Here is a 20,743-nt window from a genome sequence, read left to right on the forward strand (position 1 = left end):
GGGCAAGATCAGGACTTTATTATTATTGTGGAGGACATCGCCTTCTGACTAGGATCCAAAATAATACTATTGTAGTGTGTGCCTTGGTTAGGTTGCAGGCACCTCTCCTCTTGTTAGGAAAAGACCTTAAGTATCTTCCTTCAACACACGCCCAAAGCACAGCTTTAACTAGGAGAAGGCGTAGACATATCATAAAACGGAGCGCAAACACTTAAGCAAAGACTCATCCACTTACATTGATGCAATAGGAGTTCCTCAAGGCGTACCTAATGAATATAAATTAGCAGATCAAGTCTCAGCAGGCTTTGAAAACATCCCCATTATAACAGCTTGATTCCATGTTACTCCCAATAAAAACGCAGACCGCATCAACTACATCCATTACAATGTTTTACGTCTAGCTAATTTAACAAGGGATGCAGTAGAAGGCCTGTCTGAACAATTGGCACCAATCTCCCTCATGGCTGTGCAAAACCGAATGGCATTAGATATGTTGTTAGCAGAAAAAGGGGGCGTCTGTTCGATGTTTGGGGATATGTGTTGCACTTTTATTCCCACCAACACTGCACCTGATGGTTCCGTCTCAAAAGCTTTAGAAGGGTTAAAAACACTTTCAACCACTATGCATGAGCACTCAGGACTAGACAATCCGTTAGAAGACTGGATGACAGGCATGTTTGGACACGGGAAAGGGTTGATTATGTCATTGTTTATTTCCATTGCTGTTTTTGTAACTATTATGGTTACCTGTGGATGCTAACGAGGAGGAGGAAAAAGATTAACCCGTAAGTGTAATTTACAGGGCGTATGATATGTATTACTGTCTAGGGTGCGAAAACTTGTTTGTGAAAACCTTTGAAAGTGTGAATACTTTTGCAGGGTGTGAACATTTTTTAGGGTGCTAATTATTTACTGTCTAGGGAACAGAAGGACGGTAGAATATTATATTGGCAAAATTTGAAAGACTATGTAATAAAGCACGGATCGACACCCTCCAGTTAGAGGGGTCACGACTCCCTGTCAAGATTTATAAGGTTGTAAGCATCCTTGGGACAACAAAGGCCCGACAGGCAAAAGTCCCTGGGCACATGGCGTGGCATTGGAGGCAGGGTCAAAAAGCATTATGACAAACATTTCCTTCTGCTCCACAGGTTGTAATGATTGTTAAAATCTTTTATTTAGCATCTCCAGGTAGTGGTGAAGTCACATAGGTGACTTCAAAAGGGGGAAATTGTGGAGATATATTATGTGTGTGCATTAATTATTATTATGTTCATAAACAGTGTGGGAAATGAAATGTATAACCTGTGTTAGTATAAGACATTGTGGCCTGCAGAATTGTTGTTGCACAAACTTGGCCTTGAGTGTGATGAAGCAGAAAATACTGAAGAACTGCATGTGTGGGAAGATTAGTGATAATGCAACTACAGAGTTACTCCCTGCTTATATCAGTAGATACGGAATGCAGCTGTGAGACCGGAACATGTCCTAATATGGTAGGCAGGAAAATGTGTGTAACGTGACTACATGTGTGAAAAAACTGTGGACAGGGCGCTGCCTATTTTCATGTGTGTTTCAATAAAAGCAATGGCCCCAGTGAGAAGCTCCGAAGTCGTCTCGGTGTGTGTTGTGTTACCACATGCGAGAGCTTCCCCTGGCCAGGTATTTGAATAACATACAGTTGTCTCCGTGTGATTTATTCTAATGTTTTGTGAATTCCTTCAGCTTACGGTGAATAAACGAACATGCAAGAAGACCCCTCGGGAGGGGTGCTTCAACACCTGCTAGCACCAAGATAGCTGAGTTCAACACAAACAAACCAAACTTCATAAAAGGAAAAACGTTTAGATCATTTCAATCTAAATCTTTCTATTATTGTTCTGCCCAAAACACTTAACCTCATGAACTGTGGTGAGGAATGTTGTCCAAGCGAAGATGAAGTTTGAAGAAGGTATCCACAGTGAACAATGGTTAACTACAGCTAACCTCCTTAGCTTTGGGGGTTGAAGGTGCTCTGTGAACAAAGGGTTAGCTTCCTGCTAACCTCCAGCTGTGGATGAAAAACGGCTCGTTGTGTCCGCCAACCACACTGCACGTTAACACGGTGATGCGGTCTGTGCTGTCTTCCTTCCAGACTGGGAGACCGCTCCGCTCGGCTTCATAGAGACCGCTTCTCTGTAGGGAACTTCTCTGGGACAATTTGCTTCTGCAGGCTTATCTTTGCATATGACCGATGATCGTATGACATCCTTGGACCCAGTTGAAGAGTTTGTCTTTTTGCCAGCAAAGAGACATCAGCGCGCTTGTCTCCCATATCCGGTCCCTTTCGAAGGCCGTGTGGAAGAGGGCGGATGTAGCAACAGCTGTGCTTTTATTTGGGCAGTGGCGTCACAGGAAGTCCGCAGTTATCCCTTTTCCCGGCAGTGCCGGAAGAAGGTTAATGCACTTTATTTTGAAAAGTTCCAGAAGAGTTCGTACCGGAGTTTAATGTTGAAATCCATGGCTGGGTCCCAACACTTCTCAGGCCCTACAAAAACATTTTATCTTGGACACATTATCCAAACCCCACAGGGAGTTGGCCATTTTGGATCAAAGCTGCCATTTTCTCTCAATTACACGTTGTTTCTGAGAACTACTCCTAAAGCTTTTGACTTACAGACTTCACAATGACTCAGTATCGTCAAGAGGCATTGTGGATCAAAACGTTATCAAAAGCTTTTTGCTACATAAAAGCATGTGGGCGTGGCCAAGCTTCAAAATTTGACTTCTCGCCATAAAAGACAAAACTGTAATAACTTCCAACTTCTTTTAGACGCCAACTCCTACAAGTTTCACGTACTATGTGATCAGACAGAACAAGGTGATGTTACATCCTACTAGGAACAGTTACTGTTTGCTGGAGTGTGTGGAGGTGGCGACATGGCAAATTATATCTTGCCATTCACATACGTTTGCCTCTAAGTTACACACACATGGTCCGATATATTAAAAACTCAATAAGGTTGATCTTTGTCAACCCCCAAACAGCTCTATTGAATTACGCTGGAATTTGTATCAACAGCTCACCCTAAGAAACTTCAATTGCTTTATCTCACTCATGCATTATTGGGTCCACACCAAATGTGGCGTGCATTGTAGACAAATGCTGAGCACGTTGGCATGGTCAATTGACACTTACTTTAGCCCTGTACACTGCCAACCAAATGACAGGTTTCTTAGCTGTTTGACCTTTCTTGACAGTCTCCAGAAGTTGGACATTGTCAAAGCACAGCAGGATGTCTTCATTAATCCTTTGCCACCAAACAGGAATTAAGTGCAGCTTTCATTAGGAAGGTTGGATTTCTGCCACATTTTGAATGCTTCTTGCCAGAACTTGGCATGACCAAAGGTCATTAAAAGCATGCACAGTACCGCCTAGTGGTGACTAGTTTTTTTTTTATTTTGAAAACCTTGTATCATGTTTCTTCCATGTCACATTTATGCACTACTACTTTATCACAAAAAATCCCCAGAAACATGAACTAAAACTACAAGAGGGTAAACCTTTATTGTAAATTTTTTACTTTGTCATTTGGTTTACCACTATTACAAAACAAATTGAAGAATATATCGTACATACATTTGTAAAATTATGTGACATGAGCTTATTAGGTTTCAAGGTAGAAAAAATGTCTGCAATATTTATCAGATCTAAATAAGTTAAAATACAGACATTGCACAAAAAAAAAAAATCCAGATATTGTTTCCAGTAATCTGCTCTTTAACATGAGAAACACAAACTGAAAAAAGGGATTGATGAACAATTCATTGTATTGTTATTTTGCTTTTAAGTAGTGTTTGGCTATTTTGGAATTTCACACCAAGTCCAATGACTGTTAAGACTGATTACTCTTCTTCCACTTTCTCCTGGCTTTATTCTGCTACACTAATAACTTCAGGTCGTTTTTGATTACACATATGAAGACAGAGGACAACAGAAATTTGACCAAAGGCATTGAAACACATGAAGAAAGAAGACCATTTGCTGCCAGACACATGGTACACCAACAGGCTCTGTGTAGGTAGATTTCCGTGGCTCGGATCCCTCTCAAATGGGAGTTCTGAGGAACAGCATCCAAAAATCATCCTGCACACTACCTTCTGATGGTACAATGTATGATGACTACACCAGAAAGTCACTCCATGTTGATGTACACTTCATTTTATTTAGTACTATGGGTAAGTAAATTATTCCTAAATCTTTAACTAAAGGCCACTTCAGTGATGAAGGTATGGGCCTAGATCTATACACTAATAACGGTATCTAACCAGTTTTTGTACGCCAGAGCAAAGTTCTTCTGCTCAGGGTTAGAGCAACTGTTCAGTATACTGTTGACAAAGATGTGTTCGTTTTGTAGGGTCAGAAGGCAGGGCAGAAGGATTCCTCTCCTTAGACGCTTGCTGTCATGGTCAGGCAAGGACGCCACATCCACCTCCATAGGTCCACTAACATGCCTACTTCTTTCCACACTCTCCCCCTGGCTGACACATGTTTGCTTGATGCCTCCTAGGTCACTGCTACCAAGGAGCTTTAACTTGCTCTCTCTGCCATCACTACAGGGCTGGTGATCCTTTTTCCACTGGTGCCATAAGTAGTACACATGCCGCCTGGGAGAAAATAAATCATTAATAATACATTACTAATAATAAATCTGCAGTAGCACTACTGCAGATATAGTGCTACAGTAGTGCTATATGTAAAAAAGCTTCTATAGAAAAAAATGTTTTCTGATAGAACCACCACCATTTAATGAATACTTTATTTAGAATAAAAATGTGACAATTTACAAGTCAAGCTAGGGTCCTCTTCCATGTATATTTAAATGATACCCATCACATCTGCTGAATCAGTTGATAAATTTTATGTCTTAAATATGACAAGAAGCTTAAGAACTGCTTGAAAATTGCTCACGTTTATCATAGGTATACACAAATATATACCAACTGATCTGAATGAGTGTTAAGAAAAAGGTGTTACACTCATGTGACATAAGCATTAGTTCTAAATAAAAATATGCCGGTAGCACCCACTATTAACGAGTTTTACATTTTCCTACATGCATGAGCTGTGTAAAGAATAAAATATTGAACAAAAGAAAAAAATCTGTTTATAAAGTTGATTTTCCACAAAAACGTTAAGCATCTGTAGATTTTTTTTCTTCTTCATGTGTCCCGTCTGGCTACATGTGCCAGGGCAGTTTTGCTCTAAAATAAATAAAGGATATCTCAGAAAGGCATTCTAATTGCGTGACTAACTTTATTAAATCCAGATTTGCTAAATACAAATCAGAAAATGTTTATTAATTTCTGCAAGCTCACCTGTGACTCCAGAGTGTTTCATGTCCAGGGAAGGACCGAATTAGGTCTGAGCACAGTTCAGTTTCCTGGTAAAAAAGCTCAAGAACTGTAGTGAGCCTATCTCCACTGGCTGAATCAGCCAATGGCAGCTCACCATTAGCCTGAGGAATGCTCCTGGGGACGATGCTGCAATGGTGCTGGGATGAACAAAAGATTGTGCTAGCAGAAGCAGAAGACAGAGACTGGCTCAGTTCAGTGATTAACTCCTTGAGAAGGAACTGGCGGTAATGAAACCCACTGTGGTCAGAAACGTGCATGGACACCCACAGGTGCACAGATGACAGCTCATCATGGAAAACCTGTGAGAAAAAAAAGAAGTAAAAGGTAGATTACCTTTTGAGTGAACAATAGTAGATTCAACCACTTGACAGCTACAGGTCCTGGAAGATGATCAGCCTTACATCCATCACTTTCTTATGCTAAAGTGTAATTGTAACTGATATAACGTACCCCAATCCAAACTCACCAATATTTGCACAGGAAGTCCATTCATCATCTTACTACACCTACTAACGCGTTACATTCAGTCATCATTCAGTGGTTAGGAAGATGTGTTTCTAGTTGTGATGCAAAGACTCACAGGAGAACAGGAGTCCTAAACAAAGGGTTCCTACACATTTATTCGCCACAAATCTAGATGTTTCCAGAGTCAACATTGAAGGGTTCATAAAACCCTTTACATTTATATTGAAATTTGAACGACTATAGTTCACTATAAATTTATGGCCGATACACTATTCCTATTCCTATTTCCCTTAAAATCTACAATCATCTCCTTTGTTCTATTCATGTACATTCAAGATAAGATGATTGTTTCTAAACAATGCCACAAAGCGGTCCACCAGGGAGCTGGTGGGCTGCTTTATGGTACTCGGCATCTTGTCCATCTCTGATCCACCCCACAACTGCAGCATCTGCAGATGACAGGGGTCTGTTTTGTAACAAGAGTCTTGTAAAGTTCTTAAAAAGAATATATCAAAACAAAAAGTAACAGAGCTACTACAACATGCTGCCACCTTGAGCGGTGCAATTCTAGAATTGATACGAGGGTGACCACTGCCGTGATGAGTGTGAGGCACATGTTGTGGAAACCAGTTGAGAGATGGCTGCAAGAAGTAAACAGGAAGCCTCTCCTTGTTATCAACAATTTGACTGGTTTAGTAAAACTTTTTTAAAAGGACGATCCTCTTATAAAAGCCCTCAAAATGACATTAACAGCTTGTTCTCATAAAACACTTTTTTTTAATGTGCATTTTATAGTCTATATCTACTTGCTGTTTTATTTTTAAAAAGAATAAAATTGTGTACAGCATGAACTGTCAACAGTCTCTGTTCCCAAAAATCAATCAAAAATTGGCGCTGCAACATGCCACTGGGTATGGCAACGCGTACCAGCAGTGTGTACGAGTGAGCATCTCAGACTGAAAAATTCTTTATCCTCACTTCTATTAGCCTGCTCAATCCCAGGTCCACATTGTAAGGACTTCATTTTTTTTGTTGATTTTTTTGCGTGTGTGGCGGTTTATTATGTTTTCACTGCAGTCTGCACTACAAAATGCCCCTTGGGGATAATAACATTTATTTGACTTGATTACTTTTATGAATATGGTTTTTACTGACAGAAACCTTACCCCAAAGAACATTTTAACCAATTTAAATAATAAACTCAACTTGTATTGTTTGATAGCTAGGATCAAATCCGATTGACTTTGAATATGTCTGTTTGTGTGATTGAATTGACTTCTGTTTCTATGAAGAACCTTAAGACATGCTGTGAATTGGCAATATATAAATATACTTAATTGAATTCAATTAGATTTTTTTTTACTTTATAAGTGTTCTGTTGCAGCCATGTGTTAAATTATAAGGCATAATTTTCAGTAAAACGTCTTTTATTCTTATTCAGGTTTGGAGAATTATTTTGTAATATGTTTAACATTCCTCTAAAAGGAAAATAGAAGAATGTATATTTTTTCGAATTTTGAATGTGTTTTTTGCTACTTCACTACAATTTATACCTGAAGTCGTTATCTTGTGATTTTTGACATTGCATTTATTTTGGAATAAAACATGATATATTGAATATATCTGATATATAGTGCTGGGTGAGCTGTGTGATATATTAAATATATTCAATATACAGTACGGACCAAAAGTTTGGACCCCTTCTCATTCAAGGAGTTTTCTTTATTTTCATGACTATGAATATTGTAGCTTCACACTGAAGGCATCAAAACTATGAATTAACACATGTGGAATTATATACTGAACAAAAAAGTGTGAAACAACTGAAAATATGTCTTATATTCTAGGTTCTTCAAAGTAGCCACCTTTTGCTTTGATTACTGCTACTACTTGGCATTCTGTTGATGAGCTTCAAGAGGTAGTCTCCTGAAATGGTTTTCCAACAGTCTTGAAGGAGTTCCCAGAGATGCTTAGTAATTGGGTTCGATTGGGTTCAGGTCCGGTGACTGTGGAGGCCAGGTCATCTGGCGTAGCACCCCATCACTCTCCTTCTTGGTCAAATAGCCCTTACACAGCCTGGAGGTGTGTTTGGGGTCATTGTCCTGTTGAAAAATAAATGATGGTCCAACTAAACGCAAACTGGATGGAATAGCATGCCGCTGCAAGATGCTGTGGTAGCCATGCTGGTTCAGCATGCCTTCAATTTTGAATACATCCCAAACAGTGTCACCAGCAAAGCACCCCCACACCATCACACCTCCTCCTCCATGCTTCACAGTGGGAACCAGGCATGTAGAGTCCATCCGTTCACCTCTTCTGCGCCGCACAAAGACACGGTGGTTGGAACCAAAGATCTCAAACTTGGACTCATCAGAACAAAGCACAGATTTCCACTGGTCTATTGTCCATTCCTTGTGTTATTTAGCCCAAACAAGTCTCTTCTGCTTGTTGCCTGTCCTCAGCAGTGGTTTCCTAGCAGCTATTTTACCATGAAGGCCTGTTTCACACAGTCTTCTCTTAACAGTTGTTCTAGAGATGTGTCTGCTGCTAGAACTCTGTGTGGCATTGACCTGTTCTCTAATCTGAGCTGCTGTTAACCTGCGATTTCTGAGGCGGGTGACTCGGATGAACTTATCGTCCGCAGCAGAGGTGACTCATGGTCTTCCTTTCCTGGGGCGGTCCTCATGTGAGCCAGTTTCTTTGTAGCGCTTGATGGTTTTTGCGACTGCACTTGGGGACACTTTCAAAGTTTTCCCAATTGTTCGGACTGACTGACCTTCATTTCTTAAAGTAATGATGGCCACTCGTTTTTCTTTACTTAGCTGCTTTTTTCTTGCCATAATACAAATTCTAACAGTCTATTCAGTAGGACTATCAGCTGTGTACTGTATCCACCTCCTGCACAACACAACTGATGGTCCCAACCCCATTTACAGGTCCTTCTCAAAATATTAGCATATTGTGATAAAGTTCATTATTTTCCATAATGTAATGATGAAAATTTAACATTCATATATTTTAGATTCATTGCACACTAACTGAAATATTTCAGGTCTTTTATTGTCTTAATACAGATGATTTTGGCATACAGCTCATGAAAACCCAAAATTCCTATCTCACAAAATTAGCATATTTCATCCGACCAATAAAAGAAAAGTGTTTTTAATACAAAAAACGTCAACCTTCAAATAATCATGTACAGTTATGCACTCAATACTTGGTCGGGAATCCTTTGGCAGAAATGACTGCTTCAATGCGGCTTGGCATGGAGGCAATCAGCCTGTGGCACTGCTGAGGTCTTATGGAGGCCCAGGATGCTTCGATAGCAGCCTTTAGCTCATCCAGAGTGTTGGGTCTTGAGTCTCTCAACGTTCTCTTCACAATATCCCACAGATTCTCTATGGGGTTCAGGTCAGGAGAGTTGGCAGGCCAATTGAGCACAGTGATACCATGGTCAGTAAACCATTTACCAGTGGTTTTGGCACTGTGAGCAGGTGCCAGGTTGTGCTGAAAAATGAAATCTTCATCTCCATAAAGCTTTTCAGCAGATGGAAGCATGAAGTGCTCCAAAATCTCCTGATAGCTAGCTGCATTGACCCTGCCCTTGATAAAACACAGTGGACCAACACCAGCAGCTGACACGGCACCCCAGACCATCACTGACTGTGGGTACTTGACACTAAACTTCTGGCATTTTGGCATTTCCTTCTCCCCAGTCTTCCTCCAGACTCTGGCACCTTGATTTCCGAATGACATGCAGAATTTGCTTTCATCCGAAAAAAGGACTTTGGACCACTGAGCAACAGTCCAGTGCTGCTTCTCTGTAGCCCAGGTCAGGCGCTTCTGCCGCTGTTTCTGGTTCAAAAGTGGCTTGACCTGGGGAATGCGGCACCAGTAGCCCATTTCCTGCACACGCCTGTGCACGGTGGCTCTGGATGTTTCTACTCCAGACTCAGTCCACTGCTTCCGCAGGTCCCCCAAGGTCTGGAATCGGCCCTTCTCCACAATCTTCCTCGGGGTCCGGTCACCTCTTCTCGTTGTGCAGCGTTTTCTGCCACACTTTTTCCTTCCCACAGACTTCCCACTGAGGTGCCTTGATACAGCACTCTGGGAACAGCCTATTCGTTCAGAAATTTCTTTCTGTGTCTTACCCTCTTGCTTGAGGGTGTCGATAGTGGCCTTCTGGACAGCAGTCAGGTCGGCAGTCTTACCCATGATTGGGGTTTTGAGTGATGAACCAGGCTGGGAGTTTTAAAGGCCTCAGGAATCTTTTGCAGGTGTTTAGAGTTAACTCATTGATTCAGATGATTAGGTTCATAGCTCGTTTAGAGACCCTTTTAATGATATGCTAATTGTGTGAGATAGGAATTTTTGGTTTTCATGAGCTGTATGCCAAAATCATCCGTATTAAGACAATAAAAGACCTGAAATATTTCAGTTAGTGTGCAATGAATCTAAAATATATGAATGTTAAATTTTCATCATGACATTATGGAAAATAATGAACTTTATCACAATATGCTAATATTTTGAGAAGGACCTGTATAAGGCTTGAAATCCCACTTATTAAACCTGACAGGGCACACCTGTGAAGTGAAAACCATTTCAGGTGACTACCTCTTGAAACTCATCAACAGAATGCCAAGAGTGTGCGGAGCAGTAATCAAAGCAAAAGGTGGCTATTTTGAAGAACCTAGAATATAAGACATATTTTCTGGTGTTTCACACTTTTGTGTTCAGTATATAATTCCACAGGTGTTAATCATAGTTTTGATGCTTTCAGTGTGAAGCTACAATATTCATAGTCATGAAAATAAAGAAAACTCTTTGAATGAGAAGGTGTGTCCAATCTTTTGGTCTGTACTGTATCTTCCAGCTATAGTTCCAAGAAATCATCTTTGCAAATCTGCTGCCATATTAAAACCCTGACATAAAAAAAGGTTTTCTAAGGAAAAATCGTACAAAGTAGCACTATAAAAAAACAACATAGTTAAAAGGCTATTAGACTAGTAATATGCAGGTGTTGATTTTCAGGATGTGCTCTAAGTCGACCGTTACAAGCCTGGACAATAAAACACTTGTTTTGAAGACACAGACAAGAAACACTAAGAAAATGAAAATGCAATGTTTTGTAATATAATATTTAATAATCAAACCTTTATGTTGCCCTTGGCCATGTGCTGCACTACCCAGATGCGGTGGGACCAGGCGTTATAATTACTAGGATAGCGGCAAGCAGCATCGGAGCACACCTTCATCTCTTGGTGAATTAATCTGTCCCGATGATTACTCAAAAGCTGTGTCCTTTCTGCATCAGGCTGCTCTGCTTCAACCTGCTGCTGAGTCTTGTGAACCAGAGCAGAAAACTGATGCAGGATGTGCTGCAACACCCAGCGTCTGTAGGGAGACACAGAGAGCTGAAAAATCATTTAACTGGATACTTTTATCAGCAAAGAGTACAGAATCATCGCATTATTATTTGCACACACAAATGTTTTAGCTGCCAGGTTCTCTTATTTAGGTGCATGATTCATTTTAATTTTACGTCCTGTAGATCCAATGTGGATTTTGTGACAGCAGTGAAAATTTGGACCTCTGTAAAGGCTGGACTATTGTAATTCTTTATTATCAGGATGTCCACAAAAAGCAAGTTAAAGCCTTCAGTTGATTCAAAATGTTGCAGCAAGAGTTCTGATGAAAATTAAACAAAGAGATCATATTTCTCCTACTTTAGCTTCCCTTCAATTACACTTTGTTAAATCCAGAATAGAATTTAAAATTCTCCTTCTCACATATAAAGCCCTTAATGATCAAGCAAGCTCCATCATACATCAGAGATCTGATTGTTCCATATGTACCTAACAGAGCACTTCGTTCTCAGACTGCAGGTTTACTGGTGGTTCCTAGAGTCTCTAGAAGTAGAATGGGAGGCAGATCCTTTAGTTAATCAGGCTTCTCTCCTGTGGAACCAGCTCCCAGTTTTACTCTGTGAGGCAGACACCCTGTCTACTTTTAAGGCTTAAAACTTTCCTTTTTGATAAAGCTTATAGTTAGAGTGGCTTAGGTTATCCTGAGCTATCTCTGTAGTTATGCTGCTATAGGCTTAGGCTGCTGGAGGACATAATGACCACTTTCACTCTCTCTGCTACATTCTCATACTACTCTCCAATTTTGTGTTGTTTGCTGTTATTTCAGCTTTTAACTCTATGTTCTCTCTCTGTTTTTTCTCTTTCTAGAAGCTACATTTGACCTGGCTCTGTGTTTAGCTGTGGCACCTTCTTGGAGGGCGACATCGGCTGAGCTGCTGCTGCCAACAACTTCATGCTCACCTTATACAGATGATACACTTGCCCCTATCTTTCATTGTTTAACCCTGTCTTTCCTAGAAATTTCTACAGTGACTAACTGTATGTGCACTTTCATACCCTAGATTTGAAAACTGGCTCCGAGTTCATCTGCTTAGCTGCGTTTCTCTCCTAGATGAAGCCTTTAAGGAGCTAAAACCATTAATGTTTTACTTTTCTTTCCCATAGAAAGTACTCCTGGATTAGTGCTTCTGTGTTCTTATTTTGTCTCTGCTCTGTTCTCTCAAACCCCCAGTCGGTCGTGGCAGATGGCCGCTCACACTGAGCCTGGTTCTGCTGGAGGTTTCTTCCTGTTAAAAGAGAGTTTTTCCTCTCCACTGTCGCTACATGCATGCTCAAAATGAGGGATTGCTGCAAAGTTGATGCAAGCGACTGTCCACTGTCGCTACATGCTCATCCAGGAGGAGTGAATGCTGCAAGTCACTGACTGGATGCAATCTGCTGGGTTTCCTTGGATAGAAAATAGTTTAACCAATTTGAATAATAAACTGAACCTGACTGCACTGTTTAATAGTTAGGATTAATTGGAATGTATGAACCTAACTTGAAATCTGTATGATTCAATTGAATTGACTTTGTAAAGTGTCTTGAGACGACATGTGTTGTGAATTGCTATATAAATAAAACTGAATTGAAAAATGAATTGAAATGATTTTATTAACTTTTGCAACTGTTGTGATGTAATATAATTGTTATGCAATATGACCTATTGGTTCAATGGGTACAGTGGGAGTACATACATTGAGAAACTCCCAGCCCAGGCAATTTACTAATTTTCTTTCTCTCCCTTTTCTGTCTAGAATCCATCTTAAGAAGTTCACCAGTGTCACAGAACCTTAAAGTGACAAAGTGCAGCTTTCTGTTCAGTTAAAACCTTACCTGTGTATCCATGTCTCAGGGCTTTTGGGAAATTTGGTGAGGGCCAGCTTGCTCAGGTAAAGGTCTCTTTCTGGATTAAGAACACCACACTGTACCAGCTCCTTCCTGTAACAACACATATCATTATAATCATCTGAAAGACCCATGTTTAAGTGCACACAAAATAATTAAAATAAATTAACCAAAGAAACAGGTTTTGTCAAAATTTTTTAATTAGAGGTAATGTTACCTCTAATTAAATATGTAATTTCTAACTGGAACAAAAACTATTTTGAAGAACAAGAAAATGTTTTATATCCATGAATATATTTACCTTTATAAGGTGCTTCAAAAATCAGCCATGTGTTGGACCATTTGTTCGCTACTATACCTCCCAGTGTCATCTGCTACTAAATACCCCAGTATGGTCTGCTACCACAACTCCCAGCAGGAATTGCAGCTGATAGGAAGTGGCGTCGCAGCACTGATGTCAGAGAGGGCTATATAAGGACATGGGAGACGTCCCACCATTGCTTTTTCTCCCGCTAGAAACCAAGACGCACGCGGTTACCACACAACAGAGGCGCATCATTCTGGAGAAAAAAACCACACTTGGGTTTTCATTAATTCTCCTCACTGGCCAAACTCATGAGAAGAGTTTCCTGGGATAAGAAGACCAGTAGACTTTACTTTACCAATCGAAGGTGTGGATTTAACACGTAACCCAAGAAAAATTCACGGAGGTTTTCCAAGGAGACGGAATTTTTGTTTTTTTTTGTTCCAGTCGACTGCTGACGGTCCATCATATTTTCCCGTTTTGCCAAAGGAGGAAGGCCAGCCCTCTTTGAGTTTGTTACGGACGCGTAACAAGCTCCCCCTCTCCCCCTGCTCCAGAGAAGACGACACCAAGTAATCCCGTTTAGTTTTTATTTCTATTAGAAATAGCTCGGGCAGGATAGAGTAGGATTTTGGAGCGATTTAGAATCGCCACTTATAGTCCAATGTGTTCTAAGTTGTATGTGCATGCAATGTCTTATTGAAACATTGATTGTTGTTGGACTCTGAAAGCCGCCGCGCTTTGAAACTGTGCATGTCTCACTGTGTTTGAACACCTGAGCGCAGACTCAGGTGAACTTAAAGTTGGAGTGCTAGAAACTCACGGTGGAAAAATCACTATTCCTTTGTCTTCACTCTTTGTGTTTTTCCTCTGGTTGCCGCCTAAAGGTTTTATGACTTCTATGACCTTGGGGGTTTTATTACTGCAGCCTGGTGGAGGCCGCTCCCAAAGCTTCGCCCAGTACCATATTTTCTCTTGTTTTGCCATAACTGCTGGTTTGACTTTCATACACACTCAATGTTGTTTTATCTTGTTTAGTTAGTTATTTTACCCCTTTTGTGTAGAACTTTTGCATGCTTGATTAGGTGAAGATTATTGAATCAGAATAGTGAGGTGTATCAGGGCTGTTGATTTAATAAATATTCACGTAGATAAAGAGAAAGCGTTTGTTTATTTTGAGCAAGAGTGATTTATCTGTCAAAATGAGGTCAAAGTTCCCCCACCTTTGGTGAAGCGGTTGAATAAACAGTGACATTTTGTGGTTTTGGTTAATAATTTATCAATTATTAATGATGAATAGCTAATTGTAATTATTAAAGAGCATTGAGCTCATAATCACAACACCAGAGGACATCTCTGATTTCGATTCGTCAGTAATGATTTTTGGTTAAGAAATAAAAAAAATTCAAATTATGATTTTAAATTATAATTCTTGATAAATATTAATTAATCAATAATCATAATTTTTACACATGGCAGCCTCACTAGTCTATTCATCTCAATCGTTGCTAAGGATTTTGTTCGTTTTTAAAAGATTAGGACAACTATATAATAATTAGATGCAATATTACTTTTACCTGACATTCCAGGCAGTGGTGAAGTCTGGATTGAGCAGCAAAAGAGTGCAAGTAATGTCCACTAAAGCTGTTGGACACAAAAAAACACACCATTTGCATCAGTATTGTGCCAACAATGAGGACACGTATTAAAACCCTAATCTCAAACACGCCTAAATAGTAAGATAGTCTGGAGAGTCATTTAAAGCTGAGCTGAAAGTTAATTAAAAACATTAATTTAACTACCCTTAAAAGCTTGATCTTGTATGAAAAATCTTGATCATACAGACAAACCTGAAAGAAAAGCTGTAATGTGATGAATAAACAAACATACATCTAGCTACTCGTCACATCATATGCCAGCTAACATACCGCAGATCATGCACTGTGTGTTAAGACACAAACATTATAATAATCCATATTATTCAAAATAAATACCTTCACTGTCTAGCCAGTGTTTTCGCTGGCGGTAGAAGAGCAGCTTGTTGTGGACATATGGCAGCAGAAACTTGACACACCAACTCTCAACACCCAGCTTGTTCTCCACCAGCACAATGGGGCTGCGGTTGTAGCGAGCCTCTGGACACTGGATCAGGCCAATCTCATCACTGATAACATGCATATGACAACAATCAAGACCTGGGCAGAGTTTGCATAATTTAACAGCAACAACAGGAATCTTTACTGTTGATATGGCATGCATCACCATGTGTTATATCATACCTTGACTGGTTGTAAAGTGAGGCATATTCTTTTGTGCTAATGATTTCAATTAAATCCATAACAAAGGATCAAACCATTACATATTGTGGGGTTTTTGAGCTTGATAGAACATAATTGCACATCTAGCAACACTAAGAAAAAGCAAAGGCAACACTGAATAAGTAACAGGGAACATCTGTGACACAGAAGAAATGTTTTTCTTCTGTGCACTAGATGCATATTTTAGAGCAGGTCTTTACTTGAAAAGTCTGCAGCTTGCTTAAGAAGTCAAGGTAACTCCATAGGATAAACTTTGGCAGAAAAACTATTTAGGTAAGGCAGACCTTCACAATAAAAAAACGAAACTTGTATGGCAATGGAATGCAAGAAAACAAGGGTCGACTGGGTATCTTAGAAAATCTGTGAATCATAGAGAATACTAAAATCTCTGGTGTTAGAATGGCCCTTAGTGGCTGGATTAAGCAGGGCGCAGGCAAACCAGGTGTTTATTTACCAACATTGAACAGGTACACAAAAAGAGAAAAAAAACCAGGTCACATGAGGTCTGAGGAGCAGCTCACAAGAATCTTAACAGGTAGCCTTTTATAACCTACCACACCCTAAAATTAACAGACCTATCACGAAACAGGGTAAGCATAAACATAAATATATATGCACTTACAAATATCTACAAAATGACTAAACAGCTAAATACTTTATTTAACAAGTATTATCTATTACTGGAAAATAAAAAAAATAATTTCTGGATTTTATCTATAGTATTAAACCCTGAAGTACACAGTTTAAGTTCCCCATACAGGACAGCGCATTGTCGCCGCTACACTGAAATTAGGCCGATACGTAATGGCCCTTTGACATCTAGGCCCCTCCGTGGGATTTTAACGTCGGCTATAGCGCATGCACAAGTCTGTACCCAGGTCCTTTTACCGTGTGACCCTGTGCGACCGCTAACGGTATAGCTTTCTAAAAATCATGTCAGCTTCGAAGGGTGGGTATGAACGGCGTCACATCATGACGGGCCTGCAAAGGAAGCGGTTCAAGAAGGTTCCAGAATGCAGGTCTGCAGTTAAAGAAAATATGACCCATGTCTTGTTTTTAAGGTGAAGGCTTGAAAAGTGTCAGTATGTGATATTCTGATTTTAACTTAAACAGATTTGTGCAGAGTTAAAGATGATCTGCTGTTTATAACTTTAATTTCTTCTTAACTTTTTCTTGTTATTCATTGTATGTTGGTTTCTCTCAATTTAATTCCAGATTTGATGAATGACAATATAATTTTATTTCCTTTCTATAGAACAAGTTAAAGATAAAAAATGTCATTAATAAACCTTAATCCACCAGGCAGCCCCCAAGAGGATCTCCTCCAAGACAAATAGAGACCTAAACATGCATTTAGTATAAAGAATACCCACAAAAGATTAATATTTCATGTACGCTCATGCAATTTTGGTTTCTTCTGTGACATTATTAAGCACCATATTTACATTGCTACTTAATATTAAAAATGTACATCCTACAGTTACATTAAATGCCATAAATTGTTGACTTCTAAGAAAAACACTATTGTTTGTAGCTGATTGCCATAATGGTATAATCCAAATTGAATAATTGCTTTTATTTTATTAATATTCTTAAATTTTACTGAGTTGGAAACGCTTCAAAAGGACCTTGACTTTTCTGAGTTCTATATTTAGTATTGCATTTCTATGATCCAAATTGATCACATAGATATTAATTATTTACCAATGAGCTTTGAAGACCAAAAAATAAAGTCTATTTTTGACATAAAACATCCTTATATGATGCATACCTAGAAACATCATTTTGATTACATTAATAAACAACTTTTGCAAGAGTTCAGTCAAAAACCTTAATTAGAGGAATGATAAATATGAGAGGCAGACTTCTTTAATAGATATTTTTCACTGTCTTATGTTCATAGTACCCAAAACTAAAAGTGTGCTCCCATCATTACATTACAAATCGTGTCAAAACATCCTCAACAACACAGCATGTTCTGTGGATCACTTCCAGTTCCTAAGAACCACCCTTTCTCGGGACATGAGCTGGTTCTCACACAGACAGATGACCCAACAGAGACTGTACTTCCTGCGGCAACTCAAGGACAACCTTCCACAGCAGCTGCTGGTCATCTTCTACACTGCCATCATTCAGTTGTCCTGTGTCCATCCATCACTGTGTGGTTTGGCTCAGCCAACAAAACATTACAGAGCCAGACTGCAAGTAACAATTAGATCCACAGAGAGGATCATCAGGGTTGATCTTCCCAGAAACCATAATTTAAACAGGCGTAGGGTCAGAAAAAGGGCAGCTAACATCTCTGCAGACCCCACACATCCTGGACACAACATACAAACAGTTTTACCTTCAGGTTGATGCTACAGAGCGCTATTTACATGTAATGTTCTCCAGGCTGTCCCTCTGATGAACACTTAACAGTCAGAATGTCTCGTCTTCTTTTGGAACAATACTGTATATATGCACGTCTATTCAAAGAAAAAGAAAATCTTTATTTCCCACCAAATGTAAATATTTGTATTTAAAATGTCAGTACATAGATAGCAAAGTGGAACCAAAGTCAAATTCCCTGTCTGTGTGCACAAACTTGTCCAATAAAGCCGATTCTAATTCTGATCAATGTTGTCTTACGTTTGAAGCATTTGTTGATAGAAAATAACATCTAAACAGAGATGTTTTCTATATCAGAAATATCTTCAAGGAGGAAGGGTTATATACAATAGACATCAAAGATTCTTCACCCGAAAATGGCAATGCAGAATTGTGAGGTTTCAAGTGCAGAGCTTGGTCTACAATGTCAAAGCTTGGTGTGCATGCATCTGCACTATAACCGCTTTAAAGATTTACAAGACGGCAGCCAGGAAGACACTTCCGTCTAGTAAAACATAATGGAAAGAGTATACCCCCTTATTTATTCTGATGAATAGTCCTTCTAATTGTTGTAATAGAACTGTTCTGTATTCACTGCTCCAGACAGGAGGAGGCAGGAGTTATCAGAACTCCAGTGTTGTAAAAAGTAAAGCAATCCTCATACAGTTAATATGTGGGGTACATCCCATTCAACGTGTAATATTATATTTTCTTATCTTAGATATGGACGCCAGTTATCAGGACATAGATGAGCAGAATTCCTCTTACGTAAAACCAAATATTTTAATTTCTAATCTAAAGGAGTCAATACCATAAGCAACTCTGTATTGTTGACAAAGACTTAATTTACAAATTTAAATATGGATGTATATTTCATTTTTTAAGAAAACTATTGTATTATTCACTGTTGCTCTGTGAAAATAAAAGTGGGCTTACTACCAATATAAGTGCAGTGAAACCAAGTTATTTTACTAGTTATTTTAAAAGTATTTTCAAAAGGGGTAATTCATTTATAGCAGTTTTCTTTCAAATAACAGAGTGAATTTAGTGAGCCTTGTAAGAGATGAGCACTTCATTTTAAAATTTAAAATCAGATTTTCAGGAGTGACACCTAGAGGTAGTGTACTATAAAACTGAGGAGAAATCAACATTCCTTTAAATATTATGATGAAAGTAACCTTTACATGTGATAATGTCATATTAAATTCCACATAAAATACAAACAGCAAAATCTTAATCTGAGAAGGAATACAAAATATGTTTCTTGACTTTAAATTGTTTATGAAACAATATCAAAAATAATTTATTAGAGAACATCTGAAATAATTTAATAGACACCAACAAATTAAACAGTCTTTGAGTACATTTTTATGGTGTTGTGTTGTGAAAGACACCCTAAAAGTAGGATTTTATTCGAGAAGCGGAACGCAAACATGAATAGCCCAATACTCAATGCGCCAAACCGCCTCACTGATTTCAGAGTGGAATCGATCTTCACCGTAGTGTCGAACTGGCAGTTCCTGACTACAGTTGAGTTTGTTTCAACCTTTCAACCCAACCCCACCTCCCAGCAGCACCGACACAGCCGCATGTTGTTAGTTAGCGCACACAGAAAATCGAATAACAAAAATAAACATGGCATGTTGCAGAGTACAACCTGTAAAATAAACAGAATTCTATTAAACTGAAACCGAATTTTGTTTTAGAGGAATTGAACAGCTCTCCAAGAAGGTAGGGCGCAGCCTAAGTGTGAAATAAGACAGTGCCTGTCAAGAGAATTGTAGCTGATGTTTGCGGTAAATAGTAAAGAGTACTGGCCAATGCACAATACAAGTTCAATTGACCGCAATTCCATCTCTATATCTATACGTTGCATGTGCAATCAGTAATAAGTGCCATTAACTAATGGTACTGTGTCAAGACTCAAAAGGTAAAACAGGCTTGCAAACCACTAAAGTTTCTATGCACTCAGCTTCCATGCACCTCCATGCCGCAGATACAACATCTGATTCCGGATGTTTTTAATAAAGGGTTCACTAGTTCACATACGCAACGTCCCACTGTGTTCAAACTCAACAACACTCACATGTTGGGGTGCCTTTTGAACGCGCTACTGATGTCTTTGACAACTCTCTGGACCAAGACTTCAACCTCCTCCTTCGTCTCCGCCATTTTTACGTCGCCGGGCGATGGATCTACTTCCGGATTAAGAGAAAAACACTACGGAAACCTAGCAGGGACAAGTTTAATAATTTAAAATGTGTATTTTTTTGTGCTCGAAATAACATGCCCTGATCTAATTGAGTTGTTCTCACCATTAGAAACTGTTAAAATAATCTTGGTATCAAAATAAAGTCAGCTCTTAGGAGATTCCATCTAAAGTGGAAGTATCACAGCAGCTGCTATTGTTGCAGAGATAATGAGGATGAAAAAATTGAAGATTTTTTTCCCTCGCCAGAAGTTTTTCTGCATTGTATAGTATTTAAACCTTTTGGAAATATCACGAATAAGTCAATAAACCTTTGGAAATCCTAAATCCACTTGTGGACATCACCCGTGCAACAATTTGTGTAGCTCAGTAAAACTAAAGCAAGGTTATAGAGGTTTTAGTATAGACATACCAAGGCGTATTG

The 20,743-nt window shown here is 39.1% G+C and overlaps 1 protein-coding gene across 4 annotated transcripts; it reads right to left on the reverse strand.

The window, feature by feature from the left end:
• Nucleotides 1–3,522: 3,522 nt before the first annotated feature.
• On the reverse strand, nucleotides 3,523–20,743 carry ptar1 (protein prenyltransferase alpha subunit repeat containing 1). Of its 4 annotated transcripts, none has more exons than XM_047380386.1 (9): nucleotides 20,631–20,743; nucleotides 20,197–20,340; nucleotides 15,417–15,586; nucleotides 15,000–15,066; nucleotides 13,107–13,211; nucleotides 11,019–11,259; nucleotides 5,636–5,696; nucleotides 5,359–5,556; nucleotides 4,618–5,244 (listed from the first exon to the last, which is right to left on the reverse strand). In XM_047380386.1, exons 2-8 carry the CDS (start codon nucleotides 20,280–20,282, stop codon nucleotides 5,399–5,401), a joined length of 888 nt encoding a protein of 295 aa, XP_047236342.1. In that variant the 5' UTR covers nucleotides 20,283–20,340; nucleotides 20,631–20,743; the 3' UTR covers nucleotides 4,618–5,244; nucleotides 5,359–5,398. The 4 variants fall into 4 exon arrangements, with proteins under 4 accessions (XP_047236339.1, XP_047236342.1, XP_047236341.1 ...); XM_047380385.1 differs by having other exon boundaries at nucleotides 4,618–4,647; nucleotides 20,631–20,740; XM_047380384.1 differs by having other exon boundaries at nucleotides 5,359–5,696; nucleotides 20,631–20,739.

The sequence above is a fragment of the Girardinichthys multiradiatus genome, chromosome 12 (genome assembly GCF_021462225.1).
Source record: "Girardinichthys multiradiatus isolate DD_20200921_A chromosome 12, DD_fGirMul_XY1, whole genome shotgun sequence".
In the NCBI taxonomy this organism is placed as follows: Eukaryota; Metazoa; Chordata; class Actinopteri; order Cyprinodontiformes; family Goodeidae; genus Girardinichthys; species Girardinichthys multiradiatus.